General features: G+C 42.9%; 1 protein-coding gene across 1 annotated transcript; it reads right to left on the bottom strand.

Moving 5' to 3' along the window:
- Positions 1-1,550: 1,550 nt before the first annotated feature.
- On the bottom strand, positions 1,551-18,026 carry LOC127583208 (proproteinase E-like). Its single transcript, XM_052038976.1, has 7 exons — positions 17,990-18,026; positions 16,818-16,903; positions 9,199-9,296; positions 8,079-8,207; positions 4,546-4,682; positions 3,358-3,500; positions 1,551-1,730 (listed from the first exon to the last, which is right to left on the bottom strand). Exons 1-7 carry the CDS (start codon positions 18,024-18,026, stop codon positions 1,551-1,553), a joined length of 810 nt encoding a protein of 269 aa, XP_051894936.1.
- Positions 18,027-24,480: the final 6,454 nt, after the last annotated feature.

Raw genomic sequence — 24,480 nt, 5'->3', positions numbered from 1 at the left:
GAAGACTGAAATTCAGCTCTGCTTCTCTTTCAACAAGCTGCCTGACCTGCTGAATGTTTTCAGTACTTTTGGTTTGTATTGGATTGAAATAAACTTCTCGGAATCATGAAGATGGTAATATGGATGTGACAAGGTATTTTCCAGGAACAAAATAACCACAATGATCAGGTTCTTTGTCCATTAGTCCAGTTTATTCAGCTGAAAGTTACTGGATGGGAGATGTTGAAATACTGTTGTCCCGCCTTTCAATTACTGGCCATGGTCTGAAAATGAAAGGCATAAGAAGAGATATTAGGAATAATAATAAAGGAAGACATACTCAGAACAGCAATTTGCAGGACTAATGATCTCTGATTTTACCTCTGCTGAGCTTGGATCATAATGCAGCTGAGGCTTGCAACCGGTGCTACTAAAAACTGATGCCTGCATCCATGTGGAAAGAATTTATAGGGATAAGTTCATCATAGTCATGGTGGTATGAGTATCAGGCAGCAGGAGTATTCACCTCTACACTTTTGGATTCAATGAAGATCCGCAGGGAAAGGAGATGAGTATAAATGGCAGCCAATGCTTCTGCACATAATCCAAGCAAGATACTATAGATTAACATCTTCTCTGTGACTGGCAGCTTTCCACAGCAGCAATGCTGACACTGGAAACTTAGCAGAACTGATGATGCAGAACCTCTGTTCTGTGATTTTATTCATGTGTTCATCATAATGCTCAGCATGATGGAACAGCTCACTGGGTTGATCCAGATGTTTAGACTGGCCTCTTGGACCAAAGTGTCATGACAGTTGTGGTTTTGGGCCCTCTTCTTTTATTTTGATTTTTTTCTGTTTCTCATTACTTGAATTTTTCACCTCTTGTATCTTAGTTCAATCCCAAAGATGAACTCCCACTCCCTGTGATTTTATTGAGATAAAATCTAGATATGATATTGGTGTTGACCAGAAGATATCAACCATTCTGTTAATTACTTTAACAAACTGAGTTATCCACACAATTTCTCTCCTACAGTTTCACAAGTGGAAAATGATGGAAACCCATGTTTAAACTCCTAAATTAATTTCTTTGACAGAAAATGAACAACAAATAAATAATAGTGAATTACAATATTTTTCATTGTCAATTCACAAAAAAAGTACAAAATCACATTCTAAATGATAAGCAGTTCCTGTTTCATTGCTTTTCTTATTAAGTATTATCTGTCTCCTTGTATTTCTTGGCACTACAGGAGGTGTACCCATCCGAATTATAGTTCTTGGAAGCACGAGACTGTTCTAATGGTTCTGCACTCTGAAATATCTCTAAACATTGTTGTCTAGACTCAAGCTTTTGAACATGCTGGATGATAATTGGGTGCCAATATAAACTTTTTAAAGATTAAGTTAGGATGTTTTTGTTCAACTTGTTTCCTCCTTCAACTTTTGCCATTAATCAATGCAGCCCATAACATTTGCATTGAATGAAAGTTCCTGGCCAGTGTTAGTTGGCTGAAATAAAGGAACATCCACAAATCGAAAACAAGACAAACTGCACCAGTTTTGTCACAGTCTGTCTGGAATTTCACTTACTGTATCTATCCAAGAATTGAAAGCAGACACTCGGGTGAAGACAGTTGGTTTTTGAGGGGTGTTGCAGCCTCTACTTGACCCGAAGCTGACTACACCATAAACATACCACAATCCATCAGCACCTTGGCAGTTCAAAGGACCACCAGAGTCTCCCTAAATTAAAAAGTAATAACAGTTTAGCCAGTAGCAATGTTAAAGACCCTTCCTAAATCGTAGCCTGAATCAAAACACGATAAGACCATGCAACTCCAATGTAAACAAACTGTTTTACACCTTGGCAGACATTTAAAGTTTTAATGATGGGGAAAATTCCCAAGTCATTTATTCAGGCCTGTGACCTTTCACATAAATATATCTGTCGGGATTGGATGGTTGAACCTTCAGCTCCTGGCCTTTAGGTCCAGATCCACCCATGTAAGTTGCAGAAATGGAGTAAGAATTTGCAAAGTGGATCCTGGTTTCAAAACAGAAAGGATACAGACAAGTGTAGGAAAGGGGCTTGAAATGAGGGGACAATGAGAGTTCAGAAGGCCTTTGGCCATAGCAGTTACAAAAACTTCGAGAAAGATAGAAAAAAGCCCGCAAGTGAATGTGGTGCTATTGATGAAAGGTTTTTTAATCAATGTGTTTCTTTCAAGAGATCCAAAGTAGCATGGAAGATCCTTCCCAGATATGGGAAACCTGGCATCACTGGATGGCTAATAAAGAACCTTCAGCAGGGTTAGTGGAACTCCTCACTTCACTGGCTTGTGCCTCGGCAGGATGTATCTGTTTCATCACAGATACGTTGACAATGTAAATGCAAGATCTGCCGATTGAGTGCCATTAAGGTGTAGCCATTCATGAGGTGCAGGAAACATGGGAGCCAAATGGGGACCACAATCCCATAAATATCAATGTGAAAATGATCAGATTATTTATTACAATGAATTATACAGATAAATATAAGCCAGGGCACCAGGAGAACTCCCTGCACTTAGAGTCCAAGAGCCATGAAGCACAGAAAGTGGCCCTTCAGCCCACCCTGACCACTAAATCCCATTTACCAGCTCTTGGTCCATAGCCTCTATGCCTTGTCAATTCAAGTTCTTTAATATTGTGTCAGGGGCACCTTTTATGCCCACATCAAGTATAGATAGGGCCTTGGCTTAACATCTCTTCCAAAATGACAATCTCCAAAAGGCTGAGGTTCAGTCCCAATCCAAATACTAGAGTCAACTATTTGGATTGGGACTGAACCCATAATCTTCTCATTCAAAGGTAAAAGTACACCCCACAGAACAAAAGCACATCACAAGAAGAACACAAGAAAACAGGATAAGGGATACATTGCCTAGCACCTCAGTCCTGCCCATCATTTAAAATGATCATGGCTGATCTGCTTCATCTCCTCTCCTCACTTCCGCATAGCCCTCAATTCCCCAATCTTTGAAAAATCTACCTATCACCTCTTTGAATGCCTCCAGGGATCCAACCTCTACAGCCCTCCAGGGTAGAGAATTCCGGAGATTCATGACCCTCTGTGGGAAGGAATTCCTACGTCCCTCAGTCTTAAATAACACCCCCCGGTCTTGTAATTATGTCCCCTCTTTCAAGATTCCCCCTTTAGTTGAAACATATCATCACCTGCCCTCTAATGCCCTCCATTAGGATCTTACATGCTTCAGTAAGAATACAGATTAAAAATGTAAAAATTTAAGAATGATCAGTTTCCCAGATTTGCTTGGCATTTTCTCTGAGAACTAAATATTTAAGGTTGAAGTCTGTGGAAAGTACATACATTACATCCAGACTTCTCATATCCTCCAGCGCAGACCATAGTAGTTCTCACAATGCTCCCCCACCAGTCCCTCTGCTCGCATGTCTGATGGTCAACGATTGGCAGTAGTGCTTGTTGCAACTTTGTTGCGAGTGGCCCACCAGCTGTGAAATTACAGATGAGTTCATTGGAAGAAACAGAATCTGTCAGAAATAGCATTTGGTAAATTGGTTTATTATTGTCACACGTACCGAGGTACAGTGAAACTTTGTTTTGCATGCCATCCACACAGATCATTTCATCACATCAGTGCATTGAGGTGGTATAAGGGAAAACAATAACAGAATGCAGAATAAGGTGTTACTGTTACAGAGAAAGTGCAGTGCAGGCAGACAATTAGGTACAAGGCCATAACGAGGTAGATTGTGAAGTCAAGAGTCTATCTTATCGTACCAGAGGTCTGTTCAATAGTCTTATAACAGCAGGATAGAAGCTGTACTTGAGCCTGATGGTACGTGCTTTCAGGTTTGTATCTCACAGCACACTGGTTGGACTGTAACAGGTATTTCACAAGGTGGGTGAAACGTTTTTCTGAAAAAGTAGGCTACTTCAATTTCAAAATATCGTCTTGTGCTTATACCAATGGTCCTCTGTTAAATTTAGCATCCAGCAATAATTATGCATTAGGTTTAATATAAAATATATGTTATAAATAAAATTTGTGGAAGGTCTTCACTGGAGGTTAATCTATTAACATCTGCATTGAACTAACTAAGAACAATCAATGAATGACAATCAATTCCTTTGACAATGTGAGTTTTAGCTGATGTTGTAAAGGGAGCAGTTGCTGGGAAGTAGGTCACTCACATTGGGATTAGGTCTAGTCTGCAGGAGGTACCTTCCCAGTGACTACGTGGCTGTCGGCAACTCGGTCGATTTCAGGGTAAGGTGGAGGAAGACAGCAATGGTGAAAGACAACAGATGAGAAGGAATGACGAAAATTGGAACAGATAAATGCAGCAATATCATATACAGCAGAGACATCCATGGCATGGACTGGGAGTCATTCGGACCAATCCAGCTATCATCTTTCACCCAGTAAATCAATACAATTGTATCTGCCAAAGGAAGGATTTATGATTTTGGTGAAGGATCTCTTCCTACAGGAAAAGCAGCATGAAGCTTTGAATTGAAGTATGGGCTACTTACTGTAGAGTCTGCCCCATCCAGTTATGTAGCAGGGATAGTCATTTTCAAATATGTAACCAGCAGGAGGAATGCAGGCTGTCTTGACCTTGTCATTCAGTACTGCAGGCCTTGTAAGTTTGATCAGAGCAATGTCATTCCTAAAATGAGAATGCTGGTGGGTAACAAATGCTATTTTGTGATGCCCATGGTTGATTTAAAGCAAGGTTCAACGTAACTAATGCTATATGCTTGCATGACACATTTAATGCATCACTAAGCATGGAATATGCCGCTCTCTTTGTGACAGTGTGCTTCTTTAATGATCCGATTGGTCAGCAGAGTGATATATCTGCAGATGCTGGAATGTGGAGCAACACACAAAAAATGCTGGAGGAACTCAGCAGGTCAGGCAGCAACTATGGAGGGAAATAAACAGTCGACATTTCGGGTTGAGTCCCTTCATCAGGACTGAGGGCGGAAACCAGAATAAGAAGGTAGGGGGAGGGGGAGGAGCACGAGCTGGCAGGTGATAGGTGAGTCCAGATGAGAGGGGGAGGTAGTGGGTGGGGGAGGGGGATGAAAGGGCGTGATGTGAGAAGCTGGGAGGCGATAGGTAGAAGAGACAGAGGGCTGAAGAAGAAGGAATCCATTAGGAGAGGACAGTAGGCCATGAAATAACGGGAAGGAGGTGGGGAACCAGAGGGAGGTGACGGGCAGGTCATGAGGGTGGGGGAGGGGAAAGAGAAGGGGTGAGGGGACCACAGGAATGAGGGAAAACAAAACGGGGGGGGCGGAGGGGGAAGGGGAGAAAAAGGGGAAAGCAGGGGGGAGGGGTTACCAGAAGTTAGAGAAATCGATGTCGATACCGTCAGGTTGGAGACTACCAAGGCGGAATATGAGGTGTTGTTCCTCCAATCTGTGTCTGGCCTCAATGTGGCAGTAGTGGAGGCTGCAGATAGACATGTCCGTAAAGGAAGGGGAAGTGGAGTTGCAGTGGCTGGCCACTGGGAGATATGGGAATGGGAAGTCTCCACCCTGATGGGATCGACATCGATTTCTCTAACCTCTGGTAACCCCTCCCCTCTGTTTTTCCCTTTCTTTGTTTTCCCTCATTCCTGGGGCCCCCTCACCCTTCTCTTTCCCCTCTCCCACTCTCATGACCTGCATCACCTCCCTCTGGTTCCCCACCTCCTTCCCTTTATTTCATGGTCTACTGTCCTCTCCTAATGGATTCCTTCTTTTTCAGCCCTCTTGCCTCTTCTACCTATGACCTCTCAGCTTCTTACATGGTTCCCTTTCATCTCTCCTCCCCCCACCCACCTACCTTCCCCCTCTCACCTGGACTCACCTGTCACCTGCCAGCCTGTGCTCCTCCCCCTCAGCCTACCTTTTTATTCTGGCTTCTGCCCTCTTCCTTTCCAGTCCTGATGAAGGGTCTCCCCCCAAAACGTCGACTGTTTATTTCCCTCCATAGATGCTGCCTGACCTGCTGAGTTCCTCCTGCATTTTGTACGTGTTGTAACAGTTTCACATACACTCTGCAGTCTGCAGCCTTCAATTTTATTTCAAGATCTAAGTTTATAATATGTCAATAGTGTGCTGACTTGTAAGTAAATCTCTGCCCCTTTGTGTCTCAATGCACTCTGAAGACATTACACATTTGGCAATGAGGATGGTGGTTCACTTTAGATTTGCTGAAAGACAGTTTCCATTCCAAGTTGGCGAGTATGGGCTGAAGCTGAGGCACAAAAACTAATTACTTGAGTGTCAAAAACTCAATGCTCCTGGTGGAGATTTGGCCAAGTGAATAATTGTACAAATCTTGCACCACGCCAGGCCAAAGAGTCTTTTTTAAAGCTGTTGTCCAGAAACTGGAAGATCACTTTGATCTGATGCCATTGGAAATAGCTGAAAGGTGTAAATTTGGGAGAAGGGGGAGAGGCAGGAGAGACATTATTTCAATTAAGAATTTATGCTTGCATTGCAATCCTGATGTTGTTATGCATAAGAATATAAGAAATAGGAGTAGGAGTAGGCTTTGCTGCCCTTCCAGCTTGCTCCACCGTTCAAGTTCATGATTGATCTTCTACCTCAGCACCATCTTCCAGTGCTACTGAGCCCTACTAAATGTTTGCTCCACCTGCATATTGATCATCCATGACTTATAAACAAGCATGTGTACATCCATTTCAACATCAACACTATTTGATCTCTCACCGTTTAACAAACATTCTGCTTTTCTGTTTTCTGAACCAAAGTCAATGGCCTCATTCTTCCACATTCTATCCCATCTGTCGTTTTCTTTGTGTCTGTATGTGTACGCATACTGTGATCCTATTGCGCATGGGGAGTGCCTGCTTCTCAAGAAATGTAGCCATTTCATATACAGTCTGCAATGTTCAGTTTTACATAGTCTCAATATTTAAGTAGTGTGCTGTCCTGTGAATAAACTTCTGCCGCCCTGGAAGTATGTTTGCTGTGCCTCAGAGAAAATTGACACCATTACACGATGGACCAGAGCCCTATGTGTCAGCGGGCCAGAGATCAGTGTGGGTTGAGAATGGGAACTATTGGTGGAATTGTTGATCTCAGAAAGTTGCCAAGCTCCATGGGCAGAGTTAATGGACTATTAAGAACATAGAACATAGGACTGTACAGTACAGAACAGGACCTTCGGCCCACAATGTTGTGCCGACATAGCTAATCCCTCCTACCTACGGAATGCCCATATCCCTCCATTTTCCCCTCATTCGTGTGCCCATCAAAGCCCCTCTTAAAAGCCCCCAATGAATTTGCCTCCACCACCCTATCGGGCAACGCATTCCAGGCATCCACCACTCTCTCAGTAAAAAACTTACCCCTCACGTCTCTTCTGAACCTACCCCCCTCACCTTAAATGCATGCCATCTAGTATCGGATTGCTCAATAATGGGAAAAAGATATTGCTTGTCCACCCTGTCTATGCCCCTCATAATTTTATACACTTCTAACAGATCACCCCTCAGCCTCCGCCGCTCCTGAGAAAAGAACCCAAGTTTGTCCAGCCTCTCCTGATAGCACATGCCCTCTAATCCAGGCAGCATTCTAGTAAACCTCCTCTGCACCGTCTCTAAAGGCTCAACATCCTTCCTATAGTGAGGTGATCAGAATTGCACGCAATACTCTAAATGCAGCATAAGCTGAGTTCTATAGAGATGCATCATAACTTCTTGACTCCTATACTCAATACCTCGATTAATGAAAGCAAGCGTTCCATAAGCCTTCTTAACCACCCTATCTACCTGTGTAGCCATTTTCAATGAGCCATGGACTTGCACCCCTAGGTCTCTCTGCTCTTCAACACTGTTAAGGGTCTTGCCCTTAAGAGTGTACTGCCTCTTGACATTAGTCCTACCAAGGTGCAACACCTCACATTTATCCAGGTTAAACTCCATCTGCCACTTCCCTGGTGTCCACTTCCAATTAGAGAGTCTTTGATTGGCGCCAGTATTAAAACTGCAAATCATTTCGACAATTAATGCAGACAGACTGAAAGAACAATTTTAGCACCTTACCCGCAGGACAGACAGCTCGGGTTCCACTGAGGATGAACGAAGATCTTTGCCGCAGTTATGACCTCTTCTGGACCTTCATCTGATTTCCTGTCATACTCACCAAGCACCACACGGTAAGCGCGGCCTGAGCTTTGGAGATGATAAATTATTAATGTGGTGTAAGAAAGCTCACATTACAAACAAAAGGGTACTTTTCGTCTCTGCATCCTTTGACATAGAACGTCAGAAATAAAAGCAGCTGGAAACACTCAGCCAGTCAGGCAGCATCTGTGGAGAGAGAAACAGAATTAACTTTTCAGGATCCTTCATCTCAGACCTGAAACATTAACTCTGTTTCTCTTTCCGCAGTACTGCCTGACATGCTGAGTGTTGCAGCATTTTCTGTTTTTATCTTAGATTTCCAACACCTGCAGTTCTTTTGATTTTCACAGAACATCAGAAATTGGGGGTTGCAGCGATCAGATAAACTAATTACCAATAAGAGTTTCCCAACATACAAAAACTGTGCAGAAGTGTGGGAGAAAGATATCCTCAAGGTTAGAAATTGATGTTGTTGATTATGTTACCAAACACTTACAACATCTGTATGATAATTTTCTCACTCCCTTTTTAACAGAGGCATTAACCTATGTTTCCAACAAAACAGTGTGCAGTGGAAAACCAGTTAAACGAAATAAGCTGCCAGAACAGCAACGTTTAGGCGGCACAGTGGCACAGCTAGCAGACCCGCTGCCTCGCAGCTCCAGTGACTCGGGTTCAGTTCTAAACCTCAGTGCTGCTGGTGTGGAGTTTGCGTGTTCTCCCTGTGACCACATGGGTTTCCTCCAGTTACTCCGGTTTCCTCCCACATCTCAAAAATGTGTGGGATGGTGGGTTATTTGGACACGGTGAATTGCTCCAAGTGTGTCGATGAGTGGTAGAATTTGGGGTGGGGTGGGTGGGACAGTCGATGGTGGGGGGGGTAAAATGGATTAGGGTAGGATGAGTAGGTGTTTGATGCTCAGCATGGTCTCGATAGGCTGAAGGGCCTGTTTCCATGCTGTATCTCTCTATGAAGCTATGAGAAGCGTGCATTGGGAACAACATTTTGCCGATTCTTTCTCACAGAATAAACACTTACCTGATGCAGTGACCTGCTGTTACGACCCAGTTACTGTCAATGAGGCTACCTCCACAGGTGTGGGAATAATACGTTCCTCGGTCCACTTCCAAGGAAACCTAGCAACAAACCAGAGAACATTATCCTGGAGAGAGAGAAACAGAAAGATAGATAGATAGATAGATAGATAGATAGATAGATAGATAGATAGATAGATAGATAGATAGATAGATAGATAGATAGATAGATAGAGAGAGAGAGAGAGAGAGAGAGAGAGAGAGGAAAGACAACATACAGATTGATACAAAAGCAAACTTTTGCAGATGCTGGAAGTATGAAATAAAAAAGACATGCTGTTCATGCTGTTCCTTCAGCCTAATGAAGTTTGATGAACAGCAATTCTTCTTTTGATTAGGCACACTACAGTCTTCACCCTCAGTACTGAGTTCAATAAGTTCAGACAATGATTTGTAAATCAAATTAGCACATAAGAAACAGATGTGGGAACAGACCGTTATGGTTCTTTGAGCTGGCTCTGCAACTCAGGTTGTGGCTGATCCTGTGTTGCTACCACCAAGAAAGCTCACTGGCACCTCTACTTCCTCAGGAGGCTAAAGAAATTTGGCATGTCCCCTTTGACCTTCTCCAACTTTTATCGATGCACCGTAGAAAGCATCCTATCCGGATGCAGCACGGCTTAGTATGGCAACTGCTCTGCCCGGGACCACAAGAAACTGCAGAGTTGTGGACACAGCTCAGCACATCAGGGAAACCAGCCTCCCCTCCATGGACTCTGTCTATACTTCTCGCTGCCTCGATAAAGCAGCCAGCATCATCAAAGATCCCACCCACCCCAGACATTCTCTCTTCTCCCCTCATCCCATCGGGCAGAAGATACAAAAGCCTGAAAGCACGTACCACCAGGCTCAAGGACAGCTTCTATCCTGCTGTTTTAAGACTATTGAACAGTTCCCTAGTACAATAAGATGGACTCTTGACCTCACAATTTACCTTGTTATGACCTTGCACCTTATTGTCGACCTGCTCTGCACTTTCTCTGTAGCTGTGACACTTTATTCTGCATTCTGTATAGTTTTACCCTGCACTACCTCAATGCACTGTGTAATGAATTGATCTGTATGAACAGTATGTAAGACAAGTTTTTCACAGTACCTCGCTAGAAGTGACAATAACAAACCAATTCCAATTCCAATTTCATTTTCTTGTTTAATCAAAAATCCTTTCTTCATCCTAAAATCTAACAACCTCAGCCTTGGATATACTCAGTGATTAAGGATTCAAAGATTTCCATAGATTTACAAACACCCATGTAAAGAAATTTCTCAGGATCTTAGTTGTAAATGCGCGATGCCTTATCCAAAAAATACTCTCACTTAAGGGCTTTCCACTGAGAAGAAACATACTGTCAACATCTAGCTCACTCATTGGTACACTAAGTCTTTATTACCCATGGTCCTCCTATCTATGGATTCACATACTAGCAAGATTGGTCCCGTCCAGCCCTCTCAACATCTCGTGTCCTAATGGGATCATCCTACATTCTTCTAAATGCCAGTGAACATTGATCAAACTTCTTCAATTGTTCTTCACAGGCAAGCCCCTCAGCACAGAAATCAATTTAGTAACTCCATACTGCACTGACTCCAAAGTATGGCGGCCTAAACTAAACACTGCACTCCAAACGTGTTCTCATAAACCTCCTGTAAGGTCTTTGCAATACCTCGTTACCTTTATGCTCCAAACCCAAAGCTAACACTTGTCTTCCTAATTGCTTGCTGTGTCTGTACGTTCTATTGCTGAGTCTCTTGAACTAGCTCCCACAGATCCTTCTCTTCACAGTACCATTTTCTCAATGTTTAGAAATATTCCACTTGTTTGATTTTCCTACCAAAGTGTGCAACCTCATTACCTCTTATCGTATTCCATCTTCTAAGCAACATCTATCATCAAAGATCCCCACCATCTGGGCCATGTCATCTTTTTACAGATACTATCGGACAGAAGATACAGAAGCCTGAAGTCCCACACCACCAGGTTCAAGAATAGCTACTTCCCTTAACCATTCAGTTCTTGATCCAACCTGCACAACCCTAATCATTAAAGTACAGCAACACTGACCGCTTTGATCACCTTGCACTAAAATTGACTTTTTTTTTGTTCTAATTGTGTTCTTTCTTGCAAAAATGGTGTATAATTTATGTTTTCTTGTGAATGCTGCTTATATGATACTATGTGCCTGTGATGCTGCTGCAAGTAAGTTTTTCATTGCATCTGTGCATACATGTACTTGTGCATATGACAATAAACTTGACCTTGACTTTAGAACATAGAACAGTACAGCACAATACAGGCCCTTCAGCCCACAATGTTGTGCCGACCTTTAAACCTCGCCTAAGACTATCTAACCCCTTCCTCCCACATAGCCCTCTATTTTAAATTCCTCCGTATACCTATCTAGTAATCCCTTGAATTTGACCGATGTACCTGCCTCCACCACCGCCCCAGGCAGCGCATTCCATGCCCCAACCACTCTCTGGGTAAAAAGCCTTCCTCTGATATCTCCCTTGAACTTCCCACCCATTACTTTAAAGCCATGCCCTCTTGTATTGAGCATTGGTGCCCTGGGAAAGAGGCACTGGCTGTCCACTCTATCTATTCCTCTTAATATTTTGTATACCTCTATCATGTCTCCCCTCATCCTCCTTCTCTCCAAAGAGTAAAGCCCTAGCTCCCTTAGTCTCTCCTCATAATGCATATTCTCTAAACCAGGCAGCATCCTGGTAAATCTCCTCTGCACCCTTTCCAACGCTTCCACATCCTTCCTATAATGAGGCGACCAGAACTGGACACAGTACTCTAAGTGTAGTCTAAGAGTTTTGTAGAGCTGCATCATTACTTCGCGGCTCTTAAACTTGATCCACGACTTATGAAAGCTAACACCCCATAAGCTTTCTTAACTACCCTATCCACCTGTGAGGCAACTTTCAGGGATCTGTGGATATGAACCCTCAGATCCCTCTGCTCCTCCACACTACCAAGAATCCTGCCATTAACTTTGTACTCTGCCTTGGAGTTTGTCCTTCCAAAGTGTACCACCTCACACTTCTCCGGATTGAACTCCATCTGCCACTTGTCAGCCCAGCTCTGCATCCTATCAATGTCCCTCTGCAATCTTCGACAATCCTCTACACTATCCACAACACCACCAACCTTTGTGTCGTCTGCAAACTTGCCAACCCACCCTTCTACCCCTCGTCTTTTTTTGACTCTCTCAACCCGTCTGTTCCTTTGTGAACTCTTTGTCTTCAGCTTTCACTTTTCCACCTAGCGTCCTATTACTGACAAACTTGGATTCCTGTCTTTTCATCTAAATCAATAATGTAATTTGTAAAAGTTCGATAATCCAGTAGCCTCGGGACTTTGGTGGTGCTGGGTTAGTAGATGTTCTGGACAATTGGATATTAGCCATATTACCCCAAGGCACATTTATTTTGCTTGTTTTTACATACTGCACAGTGGTATATTAGATTTTCAAGTAAACCTGGTAGATTTAAATGGAGAAGGAAACTAAGTTTAAAAGAAGCACAGGAAGGAGGGCCCTGAAGTTTCAGTTTATAAGTTTCAGCTTATCAGACAAGCTTCCAGCCACACACTTCCTCATGCTCCTCATCCCAGGTCTTCCTGACCCTTTTCCCAGCTCCAGTTCTGAGCCACAGGGCCGATCTCATGAGTACGGGGATCCATAGATTGTAGGGCCATGGATAATGAGAACTTAGTGAGGCAATGAGTGAGTTAGATACCAAATCATTGGGATTTCTAAACTATCTGCCTTGGAATTTTACTGCCACATGCAACCGTATGTCAACTTCAAAAAGCCTGTTATTTGCTAATTTTTTTGGTCCTTTATTTTCCACCCATGATAATGAGTTACCCCAACCCCAGGACTTCAGGTTTTATATAACAAACTTTTATGTGGTACCTATGTTACAGACTTGGTGAATGTCCCTTTAAGATAGAGTAGTAGCGTGTGTGTGTGTGTGTGTGTGTGTGTGTGTGTGTGTGTGTGTGTGTGTGTGTGTGTGTGTGTGTGTGTGTGTGTGTGGCGTGCTTACGTCAACAGAAGATAAAGGACGTAATGACGTTGTTGAAGAGGTTAGTTGAAGAGAGAGAGAGAGAGAAAAGGGAGAGAGACACCAGCCTGCTAGTTTCTCCATCGATGGATGAGAAACAATAACTGTGTCTGTCGCTGCAATCCACGTATGGAAATTGGAAGTAATCCGGTGGAGTTCACTTTGTTGCTGACCTGTAGAAGGAAACAGGTATTTATGTGGACGACCACGAGTCGGATGCTTTTTGGGGTGAGGAAGTCACTACCGAGTAAACACTGAGGTGTCGTTTGGCTTCCATCGTGGAACATTTGGATTTCGTGATTACTCTCTCTATGTTCTCTACATCTACGTCTTATCTTCAGACAACGGTAGTTGTTGAAAAAGCCTTTGCTCACGTTTCACCTTATGGTTTGTTGAACTGAACTTTAAGAACCATTCCTGGACTTGGAGTTTGGGACTTTGCCACACACACACAAAGAGTTTAGTTTTGGGGTTAATATTCAAGGCTTAACATTTTTACTTCTAACATACCAACATTTTTACGTTTATTTTTCTTATTATCAAAAGTAGTTATTAATAAAATAGTTTTTTAACACTGAATCATGACTCAGTGTGTTTCTTTTGTTGCTGGTTCGTAACACCTTATCAAATTCCTTTTGAAAATCTTTATCCACCTTGCTACAGTTATATCCTCAAGAATTTCGATTAGATTTGTGCAAAATGATTTACCTTTCATAAAACCAAGCTGACTCTGTTTATTCATATTATGATTTTTTAATTGCACAGTTAATGTGTCCATGGCAGGTTAACTGGTTCCCCATCTTCTCTATCCCCCTTTAGTAAATGTTGCCTTCCAACCAGCAAGGACACTTCCAGAATCTGTAGATATTTTTTTAAAGATCACTATTAATTCAAGTTCAAGTTCAAGTTCATTGTCAAGGGCATGCATACCCGGGTATAAATGCCATGAAAATCAGCCTTTTGCAGCAGCAGCACAGTACATTACAAACATGGCAAACATAACTTACATAAGTTTAAATTAACATAAATTACACATAACTTACATGACACAATAACAAAAATAATGTAACTGTATTAGTGCAAGTTGAGGGAAATATAGTCGGAGGTTAAATTAGGGTCTTTCAGGTCGGTTCAAGAACCTGATGGCAGTGGGGAAGAAGCTGTTGTGGAACCTTGAGGTGTCAGTCTTTAGGCTCCTGTACCTCCTGTCTGATGGCAGTAATGAGAAGAGGGCATGGCCCGGATGGTGGGGGTCCTTGATGATGGATGTGCGACATCCATCATTCACTCGGCATGTCTGCAGCCGACCGTTTTAGATCTCGGAGAGGGAATCTGTCTGAGTATCAGGTCCAGGGAATTTGTCTGGTTTTAATTTCTCCAGCAGGTTCTCTTTTAGTGATATTGATTACCTTAAATACCACAGCATCACTTAACTTTTGTTTCCCCTCTGCTTCTGCTACATCATCTCTACAGTGAAAGCACATGTGAAATAGTTATTTACTCTTTTTTATATTACTGTAACAGCTCAAACATTTCATATATTTCTTGTTAGTATACACAAATCTTTTTCCTTTTTTTTCCAATTTTTTGGTTAATCACTGCTGTTTCTGCTACAAATCCTACCCCTCTGGCTTATGATTTCTTTTGGCAACATTATAAGCCTCTTCTTTTAATCTCATATTATCTTTAAGCTCTTTGGTTTGTGTAGATCAATCATGAAGATTTTATTTCTCAGTGAAATGTACATAGAAATTCTTGATTTTTTTCTTCGAATGCCTGCCATTCTAGCTAATGCACACCTCATATTTTGTTTTTGTTACTGGTTTCTGACTGAATCATGTCCCCTTTGAACATTTCCTTTGGACACAGCTTTCTTTTTCTTTAATTATCCCATGTCCAATCTCCTTCACCTTCATCATTTATTATCTCCTACCTTCAAAACTTTTCCCTTATGTTATTTCTCCTGCTCCCATTTTCTCTGCTTCCTAAAACTCATTTCAGCTCTTTATTCAGTTCTGATAGAAGATCATGAACTGTTGAAGTTAACACCTTTTCTCTTTCTGATGATGATGATGATCAGGTGAGTATTTCCAGCATTTCCTATTTTTCCAGCACATCCAAGGAAGTCAGTCACCATGATATGGATAACATTCAGTGGGCTTCTTTTCCACTGTCAAACAGCTGACCCTACTGAGGACCTATCTCCAAACAGTCAGGCTACATCGGTTCATTTCTTGCTGTCTCCTCTTTCATTCCCATCTTCTAATATGACATTTGGTAGGACTGAAGGTTGACTAAATCTAATCAGGATTTAAACATAGGAGCCTCCTGAACCAGAGTCTGACCTCAACTATTTTCCCTATCATTATCTGCAACCTAAGGAGTATACTTCTTTGTTTCTCTGCCTCTTCTCTCCTGAAGATTCTGGGCTGCATATACTTTGGCAGCTCTTTCAGTCTCTGTGAATTTCTGGAACTCTCTGCCCCCGAGGGTGGTAGAGGCCAGATCATAAGATATATTTAAGGTGGAGATGGATAAAAATTCAATCAAGGAATTGAGGGCTTAGGGGAATTGGCAGAGGAGTTGTGGCCAACATAGATCAGCAGTGAACATATTGAATGGCAGGGCAGGCTTGAGGGACTAAGTGGCCTACTGCTGTTCCTATTTTCTTGTGTCGTTTCATTCTTTGGAACTTTGGCCAGGCGTTCATTCTTTTTAGGTAGTAAGTTTGTACAGTATGGAAAAAGGCCCTCTGGCCCATACTTGTCCATGCCGACCAAGATGTGTATTCAAGCACTTCCCAGCACTTGGCTCACATCCCTCTAGATCCTTGTCATCCACATACCTGTCCACATACTTCTTAAATGTATCGAATGCACCTGCCTGTGGTGGGCATTAACAACAACAACTGCACGTAAATAACAATTTTGATACAGTAAAATATTCCATACCTTTTCCCAGGAGCATTATCAAATTGACGTTGAGCTACTTGAGGAGTTTATATAACTCCTTAACTGTTGCACATCCAAAAAAAATGGATTTCCAGGATAATGACAATCACAAATGATTCTCATTCCCTTTCTTACTCAGGGGAAGTAAGAACAATTGGAATCCTTGTTCCAGGTGAGACCAGCTGGTCCAGCTGAGGCCCGTCCGCGTGTCATAGGCTGGGTAATAAAGGTAGAATTTGCACTTGGTCGCTTGCACAAAATTCATTACATCTTAGCAAGTATGCATCAATTCCAATCCTTAAGATTGGTTCTGGATTAGTATAGATGAGTTCTTAATGGTTGGCATGTACATGATGGGCTGAAGGGCTCATCTCCTCGCCGTCTGATGCTATGACTTTGATGGGCAATGTACAGTCACTGCTATATCATGCATTCAGCACTTGCAGCTGAGGATGAATTAATACACTCACTGGCAGGCCCTAGGTAACACTAAGATCATTCTTTTTTTCTATCTGTACTGTGTTCATCTGTAACTCACCTGCCAGGGCCAGCTATATGGTCTTGCATTGATTCCATTGACTACCCTTGTGTATGCTGGGTAACTGGGATTTCCACAGGCATTGGCTGAAAAGACAAATGTTTGTCCCTTTAATACCTGACTTGGTGAAATGCATTTCTATTTGAAAGGTAGTGACTGGACCTTAAAAATTATACAAGGTACTTGAAATAGTTCAGTAATTTTATTGAAAATAATCCCAAGGAGCAAGGCCACTTCTGTGGGGGACGGAGAGTAATTTTTAATTCAGTTAGTAGAAATAATTGTATAAGCTTGAGCTATGCTAAATATAATTTATCCTTAAAAGTTCCAAGATGTTTTGCACCCTTTCTGTCAATGTTGGGGGAATCCTGACCAGAAGACCAGCAAAATGGAGTGAAAACTCCAGGATCTTGCATTTTACTCTTTCTATGTTTCACAGAGTCACAGAATTATACAGAACAGAAACAGGTGCTGTCATCCAAACAAATTCATGCCAACTATCAAGCACCCGTGTACACTAGTTCTATTTTATTCTCCCCACATTCCCCTCAGCTTCCCCTAGAACGTACCACTCATCTACACGCAAGGGACAATTTACAGTGGCCAAGAAACCGATGAACCTGGAACTCTAGTATGTGGGAGGAAACCGGAGCACCTGAAGGAAACCCACGCGGTCACAGGGAGAAGGTGCAAACTCCACACAGAGGGCACTAGAGGTCAGGACTGAAGGCAGGTTACTGGCACTGGGAGACTGGTTGTGTTATTGTGCTTCCCTGAACTTCTGACACTTTTTTAAGTAAGCAATTCATTATGGTGAGGATCATTTCATACATCTCATTTGTGAGCATCTAACTGACTATTAAATGCTTCCAGATCAATGACTCAACAACCAGAACTAGAATAATTATCCCTTTGGTCTGTATCAATGATGTACCTTAGCTGTGGTAATAAATAAAGGAGTATCCTTAACTGTTATGGAACTGGTCATTCCCACACTAGTTACTTTATGGCCTCACTCCAATGCCAAATTCAGTTGAACAATGGGTAGTCTTGAACAATGGGAAGGGTCCAGGGTTGAGACTAAGGAGAAACTCTGAATTTCTATTTAACATTGAATTACGGTGTCAGAATATTTATGCTCAGTTAGACAATATACAATCTTAAGCACTTACCACCGGCCACAAGCAGAAGGATGAGGAGGGCTTCCATTATCCAAGTTAGTCACTGGCAAAATATGAAAAGCAGGCATCTTATATCAACTCAGGCAATTCAAGGTCGATCATTAGTTTTCCAGACTATTAAAACAAGCTTAACAATGCAGAGATGCATTTAATCATACTAAAATTTGACACCTGTTACTTCAGATTTGCACCAAGGTTGCACTGTTTTTGTTTACTGTATAAAGCTCTGAACGAGGTGTTTTCTCCCATTCACTGAGTGACTAAAGATGAGCCAAGATGTGAAAAAATACCTGCCATGTCTTGTTTATATTGCTCCAATGATTGACAGTGAACTTCTAAAGGTTTTAAATTAGTTTATAACATGTTAAAGACAGTCATGATGTTTGTATGTTGAGAATAATTTTAAATTGTAAGTGATAATAGTTATTGTTTTTTTAATCCCAGACCTCTGTACTTTCTCCTAATTGTTCTCTAAAAAATATTGTTACTTTGCATAGACAGTGTACCAAAGTACAGACGGTGCCTTTGGAACAGACAGTGTTCCAAAGGCACTGTCTGTACTTTGGTACATAGCCCAGGTAAACATTCTTTTAATGCAAGTCTTCATACAATTACTGTTTCTTCCAAGGTCATACTACTTACGTACACAAGCAGGGAGATTGGATCTAAATATAATGTAAAAGCCAAGAGATCTTCAACAGTACAGATCTCCCTCACAATTTGCAAAGTGTTGATCTAGTTTGCTCACTCAGAAGTGAGTAAGCATCTGCCACATTCTGATAAGACGCATGGTGGCCAAAAACCCTCAAGTCTGAAACGATGAAGGGTTCCAAATTTAATTTTAAGTAATACACTGAAAAGTTCTTGTTGAAAATTTCCTTCACACCAAGGCTGCTTTATGTAATGTAAAAAAAACCTCCTATCTAAAGTATACAATGAAATCAAATAAATGTGCAGGGAGACCACAATATTCTCAAAGAAAGAGAAAAATGTGGGATGGAAACTAACAGAATACACCTGCACATAGCAATTTATTAAACAAGTGTATCAGCCACGCCAGCTACTTCCATTTATCCAAATAAAATGAATTGGATTGCCATCCAACAGAAAGGTTTATGATGATAATGGAGGTATTGATGTAACTATTTAATTCACACGAGTAATCACAGCAACTTATGACAATCTCGTTGGATGGGAGGATTTGATGACTGAGTCAGCATTGCATGGAAGCAAAGAGTCTGATGACCCAAATGTTTTTGTGTGAGCATCTAATGTTAAGCTTGAAATTCACAAGTTTGAAATCCAGAGGATAAATAATAAAGGGGGTGTTAGCTAAGAGGAGGGCATGGGTCTGCCTAGGGGTAGGGGATGGTGCAGTTAAACCCGGCAATTTGAGGCTGCCTGCAATAGGTTTAACTCAAGTCGTGTTCAACTGCACGTGGGTTATGTGGAAGGACAATAAATATTGGTCTTGTCAGCAACATCCAGGTCACAAAAATGAATGATTGAAACCTACTCCAGGGAGTGGGGTAAGGGATCTAAATGTGCTGATCAGTGAATTGTTCCAATAATTAAACATAACAAACATGCATGCTTTTCCTGAATTTTGCCATTGAAATCAAGGCTTGAAGAAAAGGCCAATTAGTCGTAGAGTCAAACGGCATGGAAACAGATCCTTTGGTCCACTGAGGCTAGGCCAACCATCAAATACCCATACTCTGACAATAATCCTACTTTATTCTCCCCATGTTCCATCAACACCCCCAGATCCTTACCATTCATGTACACACCAAGGGCAATTTACAGCGGGCAATTAACCTACCAATCCACTTATCTCTGGAACATAGGAGAAAACTGGAGCGCCTGAAGGAAACCCACACAGTCACGAAGAAAATGTGCCCACACAAGCAGTACTCAATGTCAGGATCGAACCCAGGTCACTGGGGCGGTGAGGCAGCAGCTGGATTAGTTGCCCCCCTGTGCTGTCCCAGTTGCTGATGTGTTGAAGGGTTCATTTCTATATCTTTCAGATAAGATAAGATTTCTTTATTAGTCTCATGTACATTGAAACACACAGTGAAATGCATCTTTTGCGTAGAGTGCTTTGGGGGCAGCCCGCAAGTGTCGCCACACTTCCGGTGCCAACATAGCATGCCCACAGCTCCTAACCCATACGTCTTTGGAATGTGGGAGGAAACCGGGGCACCCGGAGGAAACCCACGCAGACACGGGGAGAATGTACAAACTTCTTACAGAGAGTTGCCGGAACTGAACCCGGGTCGCTAGCACTGTAATAGAGTTACGCTAACCGCTACACTACCATGCCTGCCCTCAAAGGCAGTGAACCTTAGGGTCCACAGTGAATACCTCGTCGCTGATGTGGATTGGACTTCAGATAAGGATCATGTTAAGTTAGTGCCACTAACAGACTACTTTGGAGAGTCATAGAACGATAAAGTTGTACAGTATAGAAAGGGGCCCTTGAGCCCATCACATCCATGCTGACCTTTTTGCCTACTCTAATCCCATTTGCCTGCAATAGGTCTGCACTTCTATGCCTTACCTATTTAGGGGCCTGTCTAAATGTCTCTTAAACGTAGTTATAGTATCTGACTCCACCACCCCCTCTGACATGCTTTCCAAATATCAACCACTCTCTTTATAAAGAACTTTCCCCTCAAATTCCCTTTGATACTCCTTCCTCACACCTTAAACCAATGCCCTCCAGTTTTTTAATACCCCTACCACAGGAAAAAGATTCTGACTGGCTACCCTTTCTCTGCCTCTTTTAATTTTATATACCTCTATCAGGCCCTCAGCTTTCTTCGCTCCAAGGAAAACAAGCCCAGCCTATCGAATCTTTGCTCATAACTAAAATCCTAAAATTCAGGCAATGTCCTTGTGAATCTCCTCTGCACTCTCTTCAGCACAACCACATCCTTCCTATAGTGCGGTGACTATATGAGGGGTTTAGAGGGCTATGGGCCAATGCAGGCAGATGGGATGAGCTCGCTGGGCAACAGAGCCGGCATGGACGAGGTGGGCAGAAGGGCCTGTTTCCAATGCTGTAAGAATCTTAACTAGAACTGCATGCAGTACTCCAAGTGCAATCTAACCAGTGTTTGGTAAATTTGCAACATAATGTCCCAACTTTTATATTCCATGCCTTGACTATGATGGCAAGCATATCATAAGCCTTCTACTCTACCCTGTCTACCTGTGTTGCCACTTTCAGGGAACTATAGACTTGAACCCCAAGATCCCTCTGTTCAGCAACATTCCTTAGCACCCCAAGATTTACTGTACATGTCCTATCCCTATTTGACTTCCCAAAATGCATCACTTCACACTTGTCAGTATTAAACTGCATTTGCCAACAGTCTGCCTGACTTCCCATCTGAGCTGTATCCTTAGACAACCTTCCTCACTATTCACAACACCAGCAACTTTTGTGTCATCTGCAAACTTACTAATCATGCCTCCTTCATCCACAACCCAAGTTGTTAAGATATATCACAAACAACAAGGGTCCCAGCACCGATCCCTGTGGTACACCACTTGTCACAGACTTCCAATCAGAAAAGTATCCCTGCACCACTACCCTCTGCCTCCTACCACCGAGCCAATTTTGGGTTCAGTTAGCAGCTCGCATTGGATCTCATGAGCTTTAACCTTCTGGATCAGCCTACCATGTGGGACCTTGTCTGATGCCTTTCTAAAGTTCATATAGACAACATCTACTACCCTGCTTTCATCACTCACCGGCAGTCAACAGGTGATCCAACAGAGAGGGGAACAGCAGGGTGATCTAGCTTGCAAGTAGCAACACCCCCTGGGCATTCAGACTCTGGAAATTCTGGCCAGGGCCATCACCAAAGGCTTTGAAATGACCACCATTGTCAATATTTACCTCTAAATCTTTCTAGGGCTCCACCAGAGATACTTTTGGAACGTCCCCATCCAGCTGCACCCAAATACATAGGGAAGGGTCGTGAATGTGATGATGTGGTGACACATGCCATGATGAGCAAGAGCTGGGGTTGAATTTGATTAGCTCCCCATAGTCGACTGCACCATGTAGGCTTTGTGCACTCTCAGCTCAAACAGGAGTATCCGTACTCTGCAGGGAGTTCCATTCATCTGAATCACCAATGTTCAGTTGATGTAAAACCATCAGTTGGTAAATTGGTAAATTGGTTTATTATTGTCACTTGTACCGAGGTACAGTGAAAATCTTGTCTTGCATACCGATCGTAAGGTCAATTCATTACAACAGTGCATTGATGTAAGTACAAGGTAAAACAATAACAGAGTGCAGAATACAATGTTACAGTTACAGAGAAAATGCAGTGCAGGTGGACAATAAGGAAAGTCCAGGTTGGGTGGGGTCTTTGATTATGCTGGCTGCTTTACCAAAGCAGCCAGAAGTATATACAGAGTCCATGGAGGGGTGGCAGGTTTCCGTGATGTGCTGAGCTGTATCCACAACTCTCTGCAGTTTCTTGCAGTCATGGGCAGAGCAGTTGCCATACCAAGCCGTGATGCATCTGGAATAGATGCTTTTCTATGGTGCCTTCTGAGGAAGTTGAGGCACTGGTGAGCTTTCTTGGCCATGGCATCTACATGGTTGGACCAGGACAGGCTATGGTGATGTTCACGTCCTCGGAACTTGAAGCTCTCAAACCCTCTCTGACCTCAGCACCATTGATGAAACAGGACCATGTGCATCGCGCGCCCCCCCCCCCCCCTTCTTGAAGTCAATGACCAGCTCTTTTGTTTTATTGACACTGAGGGAAAGGTTGTTGTCATGACATCATGTTACTAAGCTATCTCTTTCCAGTACTCTGATTCATCGTTATTTGAGATACGGCCCACTACAGTGCTATCATCTGCAAATTTATAGATGGCGTTAGAGTTGAATCTGGTCACGCAGTCATGAGTGTACAAGGAGTAGAGTAGGGAGCTGAGGACGCAGCCTTGTGGGGCACCAGTGTGAGGATAATTGTGCTGGAGGTGTTGCTGCCTGTCCTCACTGATTGCGGTCCATTGGTCAGAAAGTCAAGGATCCCGTTGCAGAGCGAGGTGTTGAGTCTCAGGTCTCGGAGTTTGTTGATGAGTTTGCTTGGAATTATTGTATTGAAGTCAATAAACAATAGTCCTAATGTAGGTGTCTTTACTGTGCAGCCATTTCCCAGGTCCCCAGAGAGCTGCCAATAATGCTTTCACCCTGTGACAGTGAAAGGTCCCTAGCAATTGGCACCTGAACCCGTCTCAGTTGATGGTTGCTAGGAAACAGAGGGAAAATGGGAGCTCCTTCCAAATTAGTTGGGACACCCAGGAGAATCACTCTTTTACATCCAAAAACCAGTGGGTGTCACTGAGCAAGTGATCGGCAAACTCAGGCTGAGTTTCAGGTGCCAGGAGTGGCCTGGAGATGCCTTTCAGTATTTGGTAGCCATGATCTTCAGAGCAATCATGGTGTGATGGAATCTGCACAGTACTGTGCATAGAGAGGACTTGAGCTGCAGGAAGAGAAAAAGGAATGAGTTTGCAGCTACTGCAGACAAATGCAAGCAAGAGGATGAAGATTGCAACTAAAAATGCATTACTAATTCAGCCTGAGGCAACAGGAGCTCTCTTAAAGCTGTAAGAGTCAATTAGTCACCACTACTGACTAATAACCACAGCCCACAGTCACCCCTCATTTCATTGACACAAAGCAGCTATATAATGAATCAGCTTCTGAGGAAATTTCCCCTCCATCCCCAGCAGCTCACATTTCCCATTGATCAACAAGCAAGTGAAAAGGTGAGTTGGCATGTACAACACTGGAAAGTGATTGCACTACACTGTGGAAAAGTCACAGCATTACCTTCACAACATTGCTGTGCATGCCCTTCATTTACCACTCCTGGGAGGTGAACGCACTGTGAGCCCTGCTCTGACTGTTAGCCAGTAACATCTGGGTGTCAGAGTGCAGAGGAGCATGTCACTGGGACAGGAAGCAGCATATAAAACCGACTAAAGTGGAGGTAACAGGTGAGAGCTGGGAATTGTTTGAATGGAATCCTATTTCTGCACCAGTATCTCTCTCGCTCTGCTGGAAGGCAGCTCACTGCAGATCCATGTGACTGTGCTGCAGATAAGGGGTTCGACCCTATGTAAGGCACCAATCACATTGGCATCCAGCTTCTGCACCACCTTGGTCAAGCCCCACATGAGCTGCCTTGAATCCAGCAATCGATATTCCAAGGTATCCGTCTATGGAGGAGTGCATCCCTGTAATACCAGCCCATTCACACTCCAGATGTTCTAGGATGCTGAGCAGTGTGACTGAAGGTCTGCCTGTATTGTTGCACATCTGCTCCTCTTCAACCCTCCTTTTCTCTGATAGCCCCTGGAGTACAGCTTCTCCACCCAATGGGCAGAGTTTGGGGAGTTTAAAGCAGTGGGAAGATAGAAAGCAGGACTTCAGGAATGAC

This window comes from Pristis pectinata, chromosome 26 (assembly GCF_009764475.1).
Source record: "Pristis pectinata isolate sPriPec2 chromosome 26, sPriPec2.1.pri, whole genome shotgun sequence".
Lineage (NCBI taxonomy): Eukaryota > Metazoa > Chordata > Chondrichthyes > Rhinopristiformes > Pristidae > Pristis > Pristis pectinata.
This window is presented reverse-complemented; position numbering and strand designations above follow the sequence as displayed.